Below are 19,459 nucleotides of genomic sequence, written 5' to 3' on the forward strand. Positions count from 1 at the left end.
TAAAGCGTAACAATTATCGTCACTTCTTGTTACTGATCTTAAACCAAGGCAATATTTCTGGACTGTGTACAATTTCATGTCTTGGAGGAAGGGTATTATGGGAAAACGCTAAAAATAGAGGGGTATATGAGATATTTTACAAGGGTGATGCTATAGTAATTTGAGTTTTATTAAGGGTGCCCACATGCGATTTTGAGTTTAAGCAGGCGTTGTGCAAATCTTTTATCCTTTTTAACAACCCCCTCTAATTGTTGGATCGAGTTTCCCTCCCCTTCACCGAGGGGCAGGAGAGGGTGGGAATGGGTATCAAGAGGATTTTTTTGAACATACTAAAACCCTAGCAGTAGTTGTGAACCTTAGGATGGTGGGTGAACCGTCCTTGATGGGTGGGGGAAATTTTTGTCCTTAAATGTTTATTTTTAACTACAATTTCTTGAACTACCCCCTAAAATTCCAGACAAAAAAAGCGGTATATTTTATATCCCCTCAGAAAAGTCTTTTATGGTATAAAAACTGAAGACCGATGTGATTTTTTAGCAGTGGTAACTTTTTACTGCTTCTAATTTATAGGCGGCTTTAGCTACCCCTATTGCCAAAAATAGAAGAAAACCCAAATTCTACACCGTAGTAAACCCCCCCCCCCCCACCCAAAAAAAAAAGAAGAAGAAAAAAACCGATTATTGCTTATGAGTACTAGAATGCTTAGGTTGTCGTTCTTCTCCACCTGGGGTAAAAATCATCTACCATACTGCAAGATGTGCACCTCACACGCTACAGCATAGAAGAGGCCATGTAGCCTCAAATTCTTCTCAAAATTCCTTTGTAGCTCTCCCAATTCTGATTCAATCTAATAAGCTGACTACATAAAGTGTTACTAATAACACTCTTAAATATTGCAATATAAATAAAGGGACCTACCTTTTGGGATTGGTGTGTGGTTTGTGTGATTACACTTCTATAAAAAATAAAAAATAAAAACTTAAAGTGACCTTGTCCATAAAACATGCATGGGGTTACTAGGATGGAGAGGGGAGAGGGGAGAGGGGAGAGGGGAGAAGGGGGGGGGGGAGTGGGATGGGTACTAGGATTGTTATATTCCATCCCTGGCCTTTACCAATTAAGGGTCATACAATACTAATCATAAGAAGGGGTGGGGTAAGCTTGTCCTATGTCTCTCCCAAAAGTAGGGAAGTAGACGGATCAGATTCAGCTCGGATAGTGCTATATCCTCATCCACATCCGATTAGCTTTCGGATGGATTCGGATAACACTAAACGGATACGGACTTGGATACGGATCGGATATTTTATCCGTTTACATGTAAATATAGCTTTTCGGATAGCTATAACCTATCCGTATCTGCATTTGTTTAGCTTTCAGACGAATTCAGATATCGAAATGGATATCGAAATGGATACGGAAACAGATATTGACTATTCATTTACACCCCTATCCAAAAGGCCCGTGAAAGTACATCAGACATAAAAGCTGAATATATATAGCAGATAAAGAATATTCTTCACCACTCTAGAATATCTCAACATGGTCACCAAACCCCACAAACCACATATATTCCCTAAATTGGACAGTTGAACTATTGATCCATAATCTATAGGCCAATCGATTCTATTTTTGGTTTGAACAAATAATTATAATATGAAAAGGGGGTTAGCAACAACTAATCTTATTTTACAATTAGGTTAAGCTCAAACCAATCTAATTTTTCCTACTAAATACTTCTTTGTATCTATATGAAGCTTTGTTCCAATCTCTACCAGGAAGCTTCATACAAAAATCCACTATCTTTGTAGGTATTACCATTCTATCAGGGCTTAGATTTAAGAAGGAAAGATACACTTCTACAGAATCAAGACATTAACCATAAGGTAGGCAATCACATGTTCATGTAGTTTTATTTTGGAACATTGAATTGGCTAATAGCAACCTTTTAGCTGTGTTTAGTGGTTGAGATAATGTAATAGATTGTGTAGAAGTGTGGGGAAGTTCAATCTTTTCCCACTACAGTAGCCCTTCCAAGTACTTGGTTGTGGAAATAATTTGTATACAGGGTTTAGAACTTTATGTACTAGAAAAGTCTGAGACCTTGATGCCTTCATATACCAGTTGGATCTCTCCACTTAATAACTTAAGCTTTGGTTGAATAATTCAATATGATATTAGAACCACCAACCTTGTTATGTTAAGGTTAAAAGTTTCATGCACGGTCGTGTATAAAAAGAATCTTTTACATTGATTTTTAGTAACCGTCAGATTAAAGTGTTTTAATCTGAACCATCCAAGAATAAAGTAATTGTAGATAACTCCTATACGATTACGGTTACCTTTCAGTACCTTTCAAATACTTGTAAAAGACTTTTCTATTTATCAATAATGATTAAAAAATACAATAATTAAAAAAAAAAAAATCAAAACAACTTCCTTCTTCCTTTGTTTCGTTCTCTGCAACTATTTTGGCTTTCCTTTTTCAAATATGTTGTCTCTTCAAACAACTTCCTTTTGTTTCTTCTGCAACTCCTTTTTTCAAATACGTGGAAGATGCAAGCTAAGAAGGTGAGGAAGGTTGAAGCAGCGGAACCCACACACGAAGAAGAACCAGCAGGGTTTGACGATGCCCACCACGTTGACGAACCCCATGTCCGTTGCTGTTGTTTCTGATGTTTGGTGCTCTCCGGGAATAGCTTTCGTCGCCGATGCTGACCCTGTTGATTGCGTTGAAGCGAGGAAACTTGTGGCAGGAAGAGGGAGAATCAATGGGAAAGGATAAATCAAGGTTTGCCTCTCCCCTAACCCCTCCCATTTTCCACTGCCTATTGATCTTAAAAGAGGGGCGGCCGTCATTGTGGTCTGTGGAGGTGAGAGAGAAAAGATGGATTGAGTGGAGAGGATTCACAAAAAAAAAACAAAGGGAAAATCGGATATAAGAAGATAAAAAAAATAATGGAGTGAGAGAGAAAAATGAAAAAACAGAGAGAGTTGGGTTTGAGACAGTTCATCCTAGGCCCTTTTTGAGACGAGGAAGAATCAAGTTTGTGGCCGCTGCCGCTGCCGCTGCCGCTGCCGCTGCCGCTGCCGCTGACCAGTGCTGCTACCTCCTTTTCATCCTCTCTTATTTTTCCTTTTGAACTAAACCCCACGAATCTCTTCTTGTTCTTCTTCCATTCAACTGAAACCCACCTTCCATTAGTCTATCACCAAAACCATCCATTAATCCCACTTCTACCATTTTTGTTTTACCCCACCAACATCAATCATCGATTCATTTCCCCATTCATTTTCTAATCTTCTTTCATCTTTCCTATCTTCTAAAATCCCAACCCAAATTCACCGAGCCACTTTCTCTTCCTTTTCTGTATTTGATTTCTTGTCTTTGGAATCCAAAATACCCCCACTTCCCCACTTCCATTTCCGGTTCTTGTCATTTCATTTGGGAGGTATCTGCAACATTTGTGAAGAAGGCAATGGAGCAGTTCATGAAGTTTGTTGTTGTTTAAGCGGTTCTGCTAGCATCACTTGAAGTCTCAGTTTCCATTTTTGTTTGGTTTTTATTTGTTCAAATCAGTTTGTAATAATCCTTTCCCCGCTTTGATTCCCTTGCTTGTAATAAATCCCTATACCCTGCTTCGTAAAATTCATTAATCGATTGCATCGTGGAGCTACAAGTACCTTTCATGTGGTCGATTGAGAGTTGAGATGGAAATGAAAGAAACCGGTGTTTGAAGAAGAGTTGCAGGCCAAAAATAAAGTATTTGAAAAAAAAAGAGTTGTAGAGAACGAAACAAGTTTCCCTTTTTTTTCTCTAATCGTTCTAGTTGCCTTTTTTTTATTTATTTATTTATTGTTGATATAAACAAACATATTTGAAAGAGTAACCGTATAGGAGTAGCATATATCATTACTTTATTCTTGGACGGTTCAGATTAAAATAATTCAATCTGACGGTTACTAAAATCCAGTGTAAAAGATTCCTCTTATACACGACCGTGTATAAAAACCGCCCCCTTATGTTAATGATAACTTCATGTAAATCCAACCAAAAGAGCGAAATATATACTTGTCATGTGTCATGTAACCCAAAACATGAATGGTGTAGAAAAATAAAAATAAAATGGAGAGGACGGAGAGGCTGCCTGAGTCGAACGAACACGTTCTGTCTTTAAGACAGTATTTGCACCATTATTACTGCAATGGATTACAGCAAATCTGTCTCCCAAGATAAATCAGGTCTGATTAATTACTGTTTTGCAGAAACAGTAATCACTTAAAACTAAGAGAGAATGTTTTTTGTTACTTCCAAATGACTGAGTTATTGGGCTATTTATTGGCTTGCACATGGTTGTTCGGATGGGTTACAACCATTGGCTCAATGTTTATTCCAAGGGTTGCACCCTTGTATCAAACACCATTCTAACGGTCGGATTCGAACCATCGCACTGGCCGGTTCACTGACCGACGACCCAGAAAAGGTAAAGACACCTCATTGCGAGGATGCGTACGTGTAAAGTGCGTCATCAAAGTGCCATATTGCGCCTCACACACACGCTCAGACGGTTACCGTCCTCGCAAGTGCTCTGTAGAATCTTTTCTAAATATAACATGTGCTGTTAGAGTACTAATACATAACCCAGATGAACTCGTTCTTCTTAACCGTTCCACATCAATTATTTTAAAATTCCAACAAATGGGACTGTTCGGAATATTCCCATATTGGAAAACTTTAGACCTTAAATGCTTTCATATACCAGTTAACCAACCTAAGGGTGTCAATTTGGAACCGAAACCGTGTACCGAAACCGAAACCGCCCGTGTAAAACCGTACCAAACCGTACTGTTTCAAAAACGGTACGGTACGGTATAGGCAAACGGTTTTGATCACGGTACGGTACGGTATCGGTATTGGGTATAATACCGTCGGTATGTACCGTTACCATACCGTTATACCGAATTCATACCGAAACCATACCATTTTTTGGGGGTATTTTTGTAAAACCAATTTCTAACTCCTAAGACCCTAAACCTAAATCCCTAATTTCTTAACGACTTGGCCTCTCCGCCTCTCGTCCTCGACTCCTCTCCCGCTTGCGACTTTGAGTTTGAGACCTTGAGTCTCACAACAATGGAGCATTTCGAAGCTTTCGATTCTCAAAGTTTCGGACTTCGGTCTCATAATGGAGTAATGGAGTAACCTTAACCTCTTCAAAGTTCAAACACAACTCCTCTCACAACTCACAAGGGTCATCTTCTTCACCGAAAACCCTAACAATGGAGGCGGAGATTTATCAGTACACAATGAATCTCTCTCGCTCTTGGTTACCTTTGAGTGTAGTTGTGTTTTTTATAAGTGAATCATCGAAAATCTGTGAAAAATCTCACCGATTTCGTTCTCTATGATGTGGTTTCTTTTATTTTCTCGATAGATTTTCTCAAAGCGCTGTTGCTCTCTCTATATCTCTCTCTATTTTCTATACTTTTTAGACTGATAAAACCTTGAATATTGCAATATGTGATGACCAAAGCAGCAGAAATCTGTTCATAATGTTTCTGAAATACCAACAGAATGCGTTGATGTAGCATTGTAGCCTATCTGGGCATTGAGAGCTCCTGTAGATGCACTCAAGAGTTGAAACTGGAAAGACATTTCTACTGATGGTGATGGGAACTTTAGCAAATATATCCTATTTGACAATTGAGAACCCCTGCAGTTAAAAAAAAAAACGATTTAAAAACCATTTCATTCGAATTTATAGTGTTTTTATATCATTTTTTATAAAAATAGAATTCATACCGTTTTTGTACCGTTTTTATATTATACCGAAACCGTACCGTGAGTATACCGTTTTATATACCGTATTCATACTATACCGAAACCGTACCGTGATGGTACGGTTGCGGTATTAAAAGTAGACCTTCTAAACGGTACGGTACGGTATCGGTATTGGGTACCTATTTTTGATACCGTACCGAAACCGTACCGTTTTACCGAAACCGTACAGGTTGACAAGCCTAAACCAACCCACTCCACTTATTAGTTTAAACTTTTAAGTTGGATAATTCAACATTAAAGCTATTAGGTCCACTAAATTAATAATACATCTATGCACCCAAAAGAGGGGCAGTCTCCATTTAATAAAGCTTAGCTATTGGGTTGGATAATTTAATAGGTCCAACTTTTGTAACTTCATTTTACTTGGCACAACCAAATATCAGTAGGAAAACAATCTGATTTTCTTGGGGAGTTATTAACATAACAAGGGTCTGTTATTTATCTAAACATAACAAGACAGCTACTACCCTCTTAAAACTATAATTAACATAAATTTATAAGGATAATTGGGTGAAATCACATTCATTGCGGAAAAGTCGAAAAAACCTTGGAATTTTAACTAGATTTTATTCACAAGGGTTAAAATGTAATTGCGCACCACACATCTTCCCCAAAATCATCTGCACAACATCCATCGTCTTCTCCGACCATGAACCAACCCAACATCTTTCTCTCTGGTTTCCGGCAGAAAAAACCAAATAAGATTAGTAACCTTTCCCCAAAATAATCTACCAGCATCTCTCGTATCTGCCGGTTGTGGAAACTATTGAAGGTAACGTTTCCTTCCCGTCCCTCTCTCATTCCAAATTTCTGATTTACCTGATCGATGCTATATCTCTCGAAACCAAAAATTTGATACGGTGACTATCTCATTGAAGAAATGCAGAGCGCACAAGGTATTAGTGATGGAGAAGGTGGTCCAAAATTAGATTCGTTTCTAAGAGGATCGGTTCAAGTCCCCTATACCATGTTCCTCAACAAATGCTTCTATTGATGACATTGCAAGTTGATCAATCTCAGGCTCAACGCTGCTGCTACTTCTTCCAAGGGCTGGTCATGCTGCCGTCGACATCTGAGTTGGACATGTTCCTTCAAGCCTTTTAACCTCCCTCTCCCACTCTGGTGGCACCGCAAAAACTAAGGGCTGATCATCACCACTGATTTTCATTGTCGTGGAGTTGCAACTCTCCTCCCTTCTCTTTCTTAATTTGTAAACAAAAATTAAAATTCAGGTCTGAGCTGCCCAATTCACAGAGAATCAACAAACTTACAATAAAAAATTGAGAATCAGCAAACTTAGAACGAAAAATTTATGTTCTGAAGTGGATAATCTCTCTTACCATCTTACTGCTTAGTACTGTGATAGGTCAGATCTTTCCAAAGAAGAGATTAAAAGAACCAACAATAACAGAGCCCAATAGAAAGAAATCAGAAAACCCAGTAAAGTATAAAAGATTCCAACCCTTTTACAGATCAGTGGAAGAAATTTTACATTAGGCGAAAGACCCTGCCTCATACATACATCTAAAATATGTAATTGAATAAGACCCTTCACAGTGGAACAACCAAAGAACAGTGGGGCTGAGAGGAAACCAACGTAACTTCAACCAAAAACAAAAAAATGAAAAAATGTTACCTGAAGAATAATCCAAAACCCTTGTATTTTACATTGCTAGTCTCATGTCTTTCAATTAAAACAAAATGCCTCTACATAATACTCCAAGTACGAGACAATTAGAGCAAATAAATTTCATATCCCATTTTAGACTAGAAAAGAAGCAGTAGCAACAAGTACTTACTTATGCATCCCATCATGTAGCTGTGGTCTGCTCCCCATGACATTAATGGGTATTTTGTTGAGATTATATAGTATAGAACCACTTCTCCCTTGTCTTAGCTATAGCTTGTTAGGTCTGTCTGCTTAATGTAATCAGAAAGACCCTAACAACCAAGTTGATTCCATTCAGACCCACCCTGAATTAATAGATTATAATGCATGTGGATCGAAAATAAAATTAATTGATACCTTTAACAATCAGTAAAGTAAAGCTCCGGAATCAACAGCTGTCTCATCATTCTTGTCCAGAAGAAATCTCTCCATATATAGTCTCAGAGGCTAAGAGAAGGACCATCCAGTGCCTCATCATCATCATTGTTAAGAAGAAGACGAGCTCTCTTGCTTGGCCTCACCATCATCTCTCCCTCTTCCTCCATTGCATCAGAAACAGAGTCCAATCCTAAACAACTCAAGAAATCAACTGCTGTGTTATTCCTATCCTCTTCTTCTGTATTTTCCTGCACAAATGATGGATGTTGTAGCATCTGCTGATTGAACCCATCATTTAATTCCAGTACTACACATGGTGATGTTAAAGCCAGGCTAAGGGATGGAAATGATACCTCCTCCTCCTCGTCCTCATTATTATCTAGAGAAGCTCCATTGTAGTCACATCTAGCCCTCATCAACAACATTCCCTCTTCCTCTGCTTTTTCTTTAAAAGGAAAAGAATTTGATCCTTCAACTTCTGCTGCTGGTGGCCAGCATGTTAAGCTCAGACTAAAAGAAGGACCTGATGCCTCATAATCATAATCATCATCATCATCATCAACAGCAGCAGCAGCAGCGGCGGGCCAATAATTTAATGTTACTACTCCACCATCCTCATCTACATAATTGAAGGCACTCGAATGTTGATTAGGCTTTTGTTGTTGGTCAGGTTCCCTGTTCTTGAACAAGATCTCACAGAATTTCACTTTGGCTATCTGTATGGACATTTAAAATCTTAATGGAATCTTTTCCTTGCAACGGAATCCCAAACCAGTCAAAGCCTTCGAAACGATGAATGCAGATTATGTCTTCATACACAAAATCCTTAATTCTCAGTGTATGATGAGACATGATTTTTTTATCTTTTTGGTGGATGGAAGCGCTAATATTGACATTGATGCTTAATAGACAACCCTCTTCCAATTTCAGACGGTACATTGAGAAGGGTTCCAAGACAAAGCAAAGAATAAACCCATTATTATTATTATAGATCTTATCATTTGCAGACAAAGAATAACTATAATTATGTTGCATTAACCACCACCACCACCTGTTGGGAAAAAATGTTTCCTGCAAATAATAATTAAATTAACTTACAACATTAATTCTGTTAATTAAATACAGGAGGAAAACTAAGAACGCGGTAGTACCTGGACCTTCATCCTCGGAGTATTATTTGTCAAGTTATAGCATCCTCTCGCATCCAATTCTTCCAACGATTCTGTTCCCTCAAGGCCTGGAATCTCCTCCAGCTTTTTGCAATACCAGAGCTTTAATGTTTTCAAAAATTTCAGCTTTGACAAATCTGGTAGTCGTGCCAATGAATCACAATTTTTACAACAAAGTTCAACTAAACTTGAGGGAAGTGCTGGGAGGCATTCCAACTTCTCGCAGTCATAATTCTTTAATTGTTTCATGGTTTTCAAGGGTGACAAATCCACTGGGAGGGATTGAAGCAGACTTTGATAATATATTTCCAGCTTCACTAGATTCGGGGAGATTCGGGGGCATTAAAAAAACATCAGGAAATTTAGTAATATTGATTCTATATAGGTTAATGCTATCCAAACATCTCATTCCCCCCATTGATCTCGGTAGCTTCACTAGTTTACTGCAATATCCAAAATTTAATACCTTAAGTTTCTGTAATAGTCCAACACCATCGGGCAACTTCTTGAGTGAGTAGCATGAATTGAGAATGAGACTTTTGAGCTGACTCAACTTCCCGATGGACTCATCTAACTCATCCAAGGAATCACAGCCTGTAAGATTTAATTGCTCCAAGTAAGGAAACCACGAAAAGTCTGGGGACTTGGATAAATTTTCACACCAACTAAGATTGAGAACTTTCAAATTTTGGAACCGCTGTCAAACATAGAGAAAACATACATATATTACTCTATCCATAAAACTTAATAATAATCAAATGGGAAAAGAAAAAGTTAAATACTATACCTTATTCTCATCTTGAGGCCTGATATTCCAAACTTGTTTGAATTTGTTCCATGATAAGTTGAGATAAACTAATCTCTTATGATAAAAATTGGTAGGTGAAAAAATTTGAGAGCAGCTTGTCGCAAGCCATCTTAATGCAGAAGGAAAGCGTGAAAAGTCTCCCATAAACTCTGCTGAACTAATGTTAAGAAATCTTAGATTGGGCATCATCTCAAAAGATTCACTAGTTAAATTAATAGGCGGCCCAGAGAAACGGGGGAGACTCATGCTTTTTATCATATCAGTTCCCTAAAATAGAGAGAGAAAAAAAAATTCAAGTAAATGGAAATTAGTGGATAACAAAAAATCAAAAGGAAAAAAAAGAGCAATGATAAGGACGCATCCCATTTCATTTGGAGCATCATAGTAAAGGTAGTGGAGTGCATTTTAAAATGTGAAAGAGTTACTCAATGTGCCATGTTTTTATTGTGCTTGGTTGCCATGTATTCTGTTATATATATATATATATATATATATATATATATATATATATGAGAGAGAGAGAGAGAGAGAGGCATGCGTTTAGGTCTTACCGTATATCCTTCTAATACTTCCAAGATTTTGCCATAAGACCATAGCCTACTATGCTTACCTGGATCCATACGACTTTCTTCTAAGACAATTCCTCTTCCCATGTCTTGAATGTGATCATGCATCTTCAAGTAGCAATCACCGTACTTATCATCTTCAAATTTTAAAAGGGACCTTTTAATTAGTATGTGTATTGCTGACTTAGGATTATAGCCAAGAGCTTCCCATATGGAAATTACAACTTCTTTCTTCCATCCAATGAAAAAGCAACAAGCATCAAGAAATATGGCTTTTTGATAATCGTTCTCTAGATTATCGTAGCTAGTCTTCAACCTTCTCTGGACTTCTTTCGGAGGAATTTCTTTCAAAGCATGTAATGTACTTTCCCACTCGTCTTTGTCACTTAGGTCGGATAGATAAGATCCAAACACCTCTAGAACTAAAGGCAACTCTCCAGAATGAAATGCCACATTACGTGAGAGTTCCGTATAATCTTCAGGAGGCTGGTTGTTTTGAAAGGCATGCAAACTAAAGAGTTGAAGAGATTGCTTATGATTTAGCACTCGAGGCCAATAGATTTTCTCTTTATCAACTTTTGCCACATTCAGAATTTGTTCGTCTCTGGTTGTAATTATGACCCTACTTCCTTGACCAAACCAATTGAGTCCACCAGCCAAAGCAGCTATTTGTTCTTTATTGTCCACATCATCAAGAACAAGAAGAACCTTTTCTTTACAAACTCTTTCTTCTATCAATTTTTTCCCCCTAGCTATGAAGATCACCTATGTCAAAATCTGTTTTGAAGATACCTTTAAGAAATCGCTTCTACAAAGACACTAGACCCATGCATTGCGTCACATGTTCTCTAACGTCTGAAAGAAAACTATGCCTATTGAAGGTTGAAAGGGTGTGATTATACACAGCCTTGGCAATAGTTGTCTTCCCGATACCACCAAAACCACAGATCCCCATGAATTGAACATCATTGGAGCCAATATTTAATAATGATAATAGATCATTTACGCTGGACTGGATATCAATACGGTATTCACACTCAGCCAAATGCGTGCCACTGACCAATTTGTTGGACACACAGTGCAGATGGCAGTGACTGTGTGTTGGTTGTCATTGTTGTCAACACAGTGCATGTGTGTTGTTGTGGTCAACACAATGCATCTTGGTGCAGTTACAACGCTCAGGCCAGTCAAGCAACATTCTAGTTGAGTAGACATGCTTATGGCAGTGCAGGCAGTGACTGGATTGTGTCCTCACCATCCCCAGTAGTTCTTATAGTGTTCACTACGGCGGTGATATCATTACGGGGTATGACGTGTATACAGAGGTCCCATAGTGTTTGGGAGTCATCCAGGGGCATTTTGGTCATTTGACAGTGTCGTGGCATGTTGGCAATGATACTGGAGCATCCGGGGATTATGTGGCAGCATGAGATTGTTCATTGCAGTGTTTGGATGCCTTATACAGCCTTGGGTGAAGGCTAGGTGCATTAAGAATGTTGATTTTATAGGTTTCCGCACTAACAACGTGTTCGTCGGTATTTTTGGAGGGTATATTGACAGAACTGGGTGGAGTATTCTACATAGATATTTTAGTTCGTCGAGTCCTCTTTCCATCGGTTCAAACGGTTCGTCAATCCGACATCAAATGAGGGAATTATGATTTTTTCCGTTTAGATGCGCAAATTAGAAGCAAATCTAGAAAATTGGATTTCAAATTTTGCTCTCGGCCAGTAGCTTAAGATCACTTTTTGGTCTTAGGGGTTTAAATGTAAATAAATTTAATTAATGTCTATGATGACATAAATAAGTGAGGTTAGAGGGGCTCTTTTTGAAATTATCAAAGTTGAAGAGATTTTCAAAACAAGAAAATCATTACTCTCCCACGTGAAGGTTGTGAATGGATGAGTTAAAAAGCTTTTCAAAAAGTCTTTGATTCCATTTAAAAGCTATTGATTGGTTCTTGAAAAAGCACTTTGGAAACTGTGCCAATCTCTCTACCTTAAGCGAAGAGATTGAAGATTCTTTTTATGTAAATTCCATTGGCCCATCTAAAAAGGGCTATTTAGTCTTTTATTTGATCTTTTGTAGAAAGAAGAGAGAAATGGTTCTTCTTCTTCTCCAAGTGAAAAAGAAGCTACAGAATCGTGGAGAGAAATATAGAAGAAAAAGGGAGAAGGAAAAGGAGAGAAAAAGAGAAGGAAGGAAGAAGAAAAAAAAGGGGTTGCAGCCCTAAGCCCTAAGAGGTGTTGTATGCATCTATGATTTGAGTCTCCCTCTCTATCTCATGTCTCCAGCCCTTCCTTGATGCCATTGATATTCTGAAATCATAGAACCAGAACTTCTTTAGGTGGTTGTAGCCAAGAAGGAAGAGGGAAAAGAGAAAAGGAAGAAGAAAGAAGAAGGAGAAAGGAAGAAGAAGGAAGGAAGGAAGGAAGAAAGAAAGAAGAAGAGAAGAAAAAGAAGTTTGAAGCCTCATCTCAAGCCCCATCTCAGATTCGGTGGAGGAAACAAAGAAGAAAGGAAAGGGAAAAGAAAAGAAAAGAAAAAGAAAAGGGAAAGGAAAATAAGAGAAAAGAAAGGGAAGGAAAAGAAAGGAAAAGAAAGAAAAGAAAGAAAACAGTGGTTTCCCACACTGCCAGGAACCACTCCAGGACTCCAGTGACAGAGCACACTTGAAGATTCCAGTTCTCCATCAAATTGGGAGAAATTGAAGATTCCTGTGAGCCACCAAAGTTGCCAGACTCCATCACCGGACATCAGTGATCAGAGACAGTGCATGGTTGTGAGATTTTCTACACTTTATTGCCTGTTGTGTTTGATATACTGTATTTCCATTGCATATGCTAGCTAGGTTATACTGCCATAGACCTATGCTATGTGGATTTCATTGTAGGGCATTTGTATAAGCCCAATTGTTCTTATTGAGTTGTCCAGTTGCATCTGGACACAGTGCTGGTTACCAGTGGGTGCTGGAAAACCATTGGGGGTAACACCCTTGTCTCTATACTTAGGGATAGAAGCAGGTCAGATGTCCTGAGTCATAGGTGTGACTAAAACATCATCTGCATTGGGTGCGGCCTCTCAGTTTTATGCTAGAAAAATTAGTGATGAGTAGATGCTGAGGTCCAAGTGACCATTACTCCGTGCATGTAGGCAACTTGCCGAAGCACGTATTTCTCTGTGTTGTGGATGCTTGCTTGCTTTGGTTAGAAGTGCATTTCTGCAGGATGGGTATACACACCTGGTAGAGCCTTTGAGTCTGGCTGGGGTGTGTATACGACTTTGTGGTTTGTATTCAGATCCTCCAGTTGTGATTGAGTCAGTGTGCTTGAGTGAGGGATCTCCAACAGTTGACATAGCAGCTCTTGGCAGCATTTTGTTTAGTAGCTCTTGGCAACAGTATCAGTGATTGTGGTTGTATGGGACTGTATCAGGATTGCTAGTTAGAGTGTGGTTGTGTGCCTGTTTGCCTTCTGAGAAGACTGTGTGGGTGGTTGTGGTGAGTGTTAAAGATCTCAACAGGTGAATTGAGAGTGAACCTGTTGGAGGAAAATATTTTTATAGTCCACTGATTCACCCCCCCCCCCTCTCAGTGGCCATCACTGTTGAACACAATTCACCCAGAGCCCTTTTGACAACTAACTCAACTAACTTTGCTTGATCCCTGCAATCAAATTTTTTTTTTTATTTATCAAAATTAAATAAAATTACAACTACTAATAAGATGAAAATGTCTAGTAAAGAAGATAACATATAAATTTAAAGTTTGCTTTTTTTCATGAAATAGAAAGCAGTAAAAAATAAACACTAAATGAGAAATTGGTATGAGTAAAAATTGGAAAATAATATGCAACCTTATGTACGAAGTATGTGTGTGGTGGCTTTTGATTTAGGCTAATATGTATATGATAATGAGACTACCCTAAGAAAGAGTTGGGAAAGAGTGGGATGGAGACTTACTTAGTCTCGTCGAGAACTTCTCCTTTCAAATTCCCTACCACTCTCAAAGCTTTCCTCCAACTCTCTATGGTAGAGGATTCGAAATTCTTCTCATGCTTTCTAAATGCTTCTTCAAAAGTTCCGGTCTGATTCCGAACATCCGATGGATCAACGTAGAAGAATATGGGGAGAAGAGTTTGATTGTTGGATGTTTGGCATTGAAGTATGTGAGCAAGTTCCTGCAGGCACCATTTGCTATCCGTATAACCTTTAGAGAAGACAGGGATCGAGATTTTAGAGCCTTCAATCGCTTTATGGAGGGCTGGGCAAATTGCTTCTCCAGTCCACAATTTTTTACTATCAAGAAAAACATTGATTCCTCTGTCTTTCAGAATTTTGTTTAGGAAACCAACGAAATTATTGCGAGTATCTTCACCCCTAAAATTGAGAAACACATCGTAACTAGAAGATCCAGTAATTGTGGATGCAGCAGAGGAGGAAGACAAATCTAGTGCCGCCATGAAGTGGGAAGTTGTAGTTGCTGAGAAGATAAAGATGATGTTCAAAGAGCTTTCTATCCTCTCAGGAAACTCTCTTGGTTTATAAGTTGGTTTTTATTAGGAAGTATTAATTGGACAGACTAATGAATTGCCATCCACAAAATCATATATTAGTTTTTGGTTCTAAGTTGCTTCCTTTAATTGGTCTAAATCCAATCTGTCTGATTAATTAATTAATTAATATTCACCGGTTTGAATATCTAATTATCAATACATGTTGACCTTGTGGACCATGTGGGCACACATGGACATTTATGGCAGCTTGAAGGGTGGTACTAAGCACGACGTTCCACTATGCTAAGAGACTTTTTTTGGAAATTACAGTTTCTTTTAGCGTGGGAGACCAACCTTTGTAATTTTTAATTCTTAAAGTATAATTGTCAATGATCTTACAAAGGTCATTAAATTTGGGACGTTAGATGTTTGTTTCAGGAATCTAATGATCAAAATACCCCTTTGATAAAAATTCATCTTCATCAAAATTAAAGAATAAAATTACCAAATTGCCCTCATCTTCGCCAAATCAATTGTCCTCTGGTTTTTTTTCCCAAATCAGTTGGGGTTTAAACCCATCTGGAAAACAAGAGATCATGCTTAATTCCCTCGATGCAAGCAAGTTGTTTGTATATTTTTCAAGTAGGTCCAATGCGCAGACCAAGAGCATTGCTCTAGTGTGGTTCTAGCTCTCATGGTGCAAGTCTCAGGTTCAATCATACGAATGCCCCATTTTTCATTGATAAGTTTGGTAGAACGATGTAAAAAACCATTTCCTTTTTGGTTACTTGACATCTTCAATGTTTCAAGTTTAAACCCTAAATCAAGACTATCCAAATCACTCTTATAAGCTCTTATATATCTCTTCTAATTTTCTCTCTCTCACATTAGCGATGATGATGATGAGAAAATGGAAGAAAACCAAATATCTAAACCATTAAAGGTACTACAACAAAAAAAAAAAAAGAAAAAAGAAAAAACGATTATTGCTTGTGAGTACTAGAATGCTCAGGTTGTCATTCTTCACCACCTTGTGTAAAAATCCTCTGCCATACTGCGGGGTGTGCGGTGCACATCTTGCAACACAGCAGAGGCCATGAAGCCTCAAATGCTTCTCAAATTTCTTTTGTAGCTCTCCCAAATCTGATTCGATCTAATAAGCTGACTACATAAATGACTTAGAATGGTTCCACCAAAACATAAAAAAGGGGAAATGATCTGAAATGAAAACAAAGCAGGTTTTACTAATAACACTCTTAAATATTGCAATATAACTAAAAGTGACCTTGTCCATAAAACATACATGGGGTTACTAGGATGGATACCACCGGGGGGAGGGAGGGGGGGGAGGGGAGTGGGATGGGTACCCAGGATTGTCATATTCCGTACCTGACCTTTACCAATTAAGGGTCATACAATACTAATCATAAGAAGGGGTGAGGTAAGCTTGTCCTATGTCTCTCCCAAAAGGCCCTTGAAAGTGCACCAGACATAAAAGCTGAAATCGATTCTATTTTTGGTTTGAACAAATAATTATAATATGCAAGGGTGGTCAGCAACAACAAATCTTTTATTAAAATTAGGTTAAGTTTAAACCAATCTAATTACTGCTCAATGCAAATAAAACACAAGGATGAGTCTCAACTACTTGTGATATTGTTTTGTTTACTACTCCATATGTAAGGGTATTTATGTAATATCCCTTCATATGTTCTAATATAATCCTACTTGTATTAATACTCAGACTGTGAAGGACAATCTAGTAATTAGCCCATCTGACCTAAACCCTAGTTTCCTATACATACTAGCTGGAGGCATCGGTCTGGGTATTCCAAACTAGATACTCAGGGTGTAATGCTTTAAGTTACGGGGGAGATGGGGTTAAAGACCATTTAGTCAGGTCTTAACCTAACCCAGTATTATTTTGAATTATTCGAATCGCATCTAGCCTTGGTAAGCATTCGGGACAGTTTACATGTTTCAGATAACTTAGTTAAGTTACTAAGTATGGGGGTTTGTGAAACCATTTCAAATCTGATGGTGTAGTAAATTTTCATGTGAAGTTTCCTTACTTTGTTATTCCACAAAAGAATATGGAAATTGTCTGATATATTTCAATGATATTGTGCTAGTCTTTATGTCATTCCAAATTTGATGACATGTTTTTCATAGTATGGTGTACCATTCCAAATTTGATGATACAACATAAATCTATGACTGATATGACGAACACAGTATTCCAAATGGAAACATGGTATGGTCCTTATGATAGAGACTATATAGGATCGAGTTCTTATAAAGAAACTTGATGATGATGCTTATTGTTTTTTGATTTACCTTCAACCATATATAGAATATACTAAGTTCTTATTGTTGAACTAGATACTATTGTACAAATGATTGAATTCATATTATCTTATGAAATTCATATTTGACAAATTATAGAGAATGACGAAGATGGAGGAGAACAGTTGAGTCTGGATCTCGATGACGATGACTTACTTGATGAGTAAAGTCACACAGATTGCAAAGACTTTTTCCTTTGATTATTTCTTTTGGTTTAGCCACTTGCATGTGGAACTTCAGATTTACTGTTGGGTTTAGTTTTGATCTAAAACCCTAGTTTTATTTCTTGAAGTTTACTTATTGCTTATTTGATTTATTGGATTATTAATATTCAATTTATTCAATTTATATTGATTCAATTACTGATTGAACAATGATTTTTATACATGTGTGGTGGATATATGTAGAACATAGGAGGAGATTGTAAAGGTATTTATATAATATCCCTTCATATGTTCTAATATAATCCTACTTGTATTAATACTCAGGCTGTGAGGGGCAATCTAGTAATTAGCCCATCTGACCTAAACCCTAGTTTCTTATAAATACTAGCTGGAGGCAGCAGTCTGGGTATTCCAAACTAGATACCCAGGGTGTAATGCTTGAAAGGATGTCATGAAATAAGTCATTACAAATCGCACCTACATACCTGACTTCTTTTCTTATCCGGATTGAGATTAGATAGTCTATGTGGCCCTTATTTGAAACCTGATATAAAATAAATATCCAAATAAATTGAATTTTAGATGTTGTTTCATCAAGGTATCTCCCTTGAAAACGCATATATGAAAATTTTCAAGCTAAATATGAATATTAAGCAAGTTTTTTTGGAGGCAAGAATATTAGAAAATGGGAAAGTAAAGGGAAGAGGTAGCAATAGATAGTGCATGATGTCTTTAAGATAATCCCCCAATTTCACTTGAAGAAAATATAACGAGGCAAGCTGTAATAATTTTGTTCCATGGTCATAGACTATTTAGTCTCTAGTCTTGTATATGAATTTGCACATATAGCAAAGCAGACCTTGGCCAGAACTTTTTTTTTTTCTGAAAAAAAATAAAGTGAGAACAGAGTTTCCCTAATGACTTAATTTGATTGTGTCCTTTGTTTCCACTTAAATCTCTGTGTATGTGTTTACATTGATTCCTCCCACTGTAATTGTGAGTGCTTGCAAATTTCATAAGTTATAAGCCAAAGCTTTCTACCCAAGTCACTCACTTGGATCAGTAAGCCACCCCAGTGGTAGCATATCTAAGTCAGGCCATGACTTCCCCTGCAAACCACTGGCTCCTACCATGCCAGCAATAGCAAAGTCCCTGTTACAGAAGTTCATATGTGCATTATAAACCAAACATTGCACACAAGTAACATGGACCTAAAACTCTCCTACTGATCAATAAGTTGTCTTTGAAGAATACAGTTTACCTTGACACATCAAAATGGGCTGCTACGTCTTCCCACTTATCACAATCATCTCCTGTTATCCTATACATGATCACAAAACTATTTACATTCTTAGCCATGGCAGGCATCATATGGGTTCCTGGAGAGATGGAATACACGATGGGGCGGTCAAGCTCCCTCAGGATCTGTAATTCATAAGTAGACTCATTCAGTCTCCTTAAAATGAGAATAGTCTCAACTGGAATATAACTAACAATTGCAATAGAATAGGATTGTTGCAATTCACCTTTGACAGAGTTCTTATCTCATCTACTTCCAAGTCATCAGAAAAAATGCAGTCATGCTTTATTGCGAAGATATCAAAAACAATGATCCCCCTCTCTGGGTTTATAGTATTAGATTCAGAATCTGAAAAGGAAAAATTAAAAAACATAAAATAAAGGTTAGGTAATGTTCAAGAGAAATCTATTGCAGAAAGTAAAACACATAACCCTTATATTTTACATTGCTAGTTTCATATCTTTCAATTAAAACTTAATGCCTCTACAAAATACTCCAAGTATGAGACGATTATAGCAAATAAATATCGCATCTCATTTTAGACTAGAAACGAAGCAATAGCAACAAGTACTTACTTATGCATCCCATCATACATTGGTATTTTGTCACCAAATATTGATCAAAACTGTTGAGATAATTTTCCCACTTCTCCCTGCTCTTAGCTAGCTTGTTAGGGTCTATCAGATTACATTAAGCAGACAGACCCTAACAACCAAGTTGATTC

At 37.6% G+C, this 19,459-nt stretch overlaps 1 protein-coding gene across 1 annotated transcript in view; it reads right to left on the bottom strand.

The window, feature by feature from the left end:
• Positions 1–7,951: 7,951 nt before the first annotated feature.
• Positions 7,952–19,459, bottom strand: part of LOC122639037 (TMV resistance protein N-like) — a 32,497-nt gene continuing 20,989 nt past the window's right edge. Inside the window, exons 3-6 of the mRNA XM_043831877.1 lie at positions 9,846–10,133; positions 9,332–9,755; positions 9,041–9,195; positions 7,952–8,605 (exon numbers count right to left, since the gene is read on the bottom strand). Of these exons, the coding sequence (XP_043687812.1) occupies positions 7,952–8,605; positions 9,041–9,195; positions 9,332–9,755; positions 9,846–10,133 (1,521 nt within the window). The remainder of the gene's footprint in view (positions 8,606–9,040; positions 9,196–9,331; positions 9,756–9,845; positions 10,134–19,459) is intronic.

This window comes from Telopea speciosissima, chromosome 9 (assembly GCF_018873765.1).
Source record: "Telopea speciosissima isolate NSW1024214 ecotype Mountain lineage chromosome 9, Tspe_v1, whole genome shotgun sequence".
Taxonomy (NCBI): domain Eukaryota; kingdom Viridiplantae; phylum Streptophyta; class Magnoliopsida; order Proteales; family Proteaceae; genus Telopea; species Telopea speciosissima.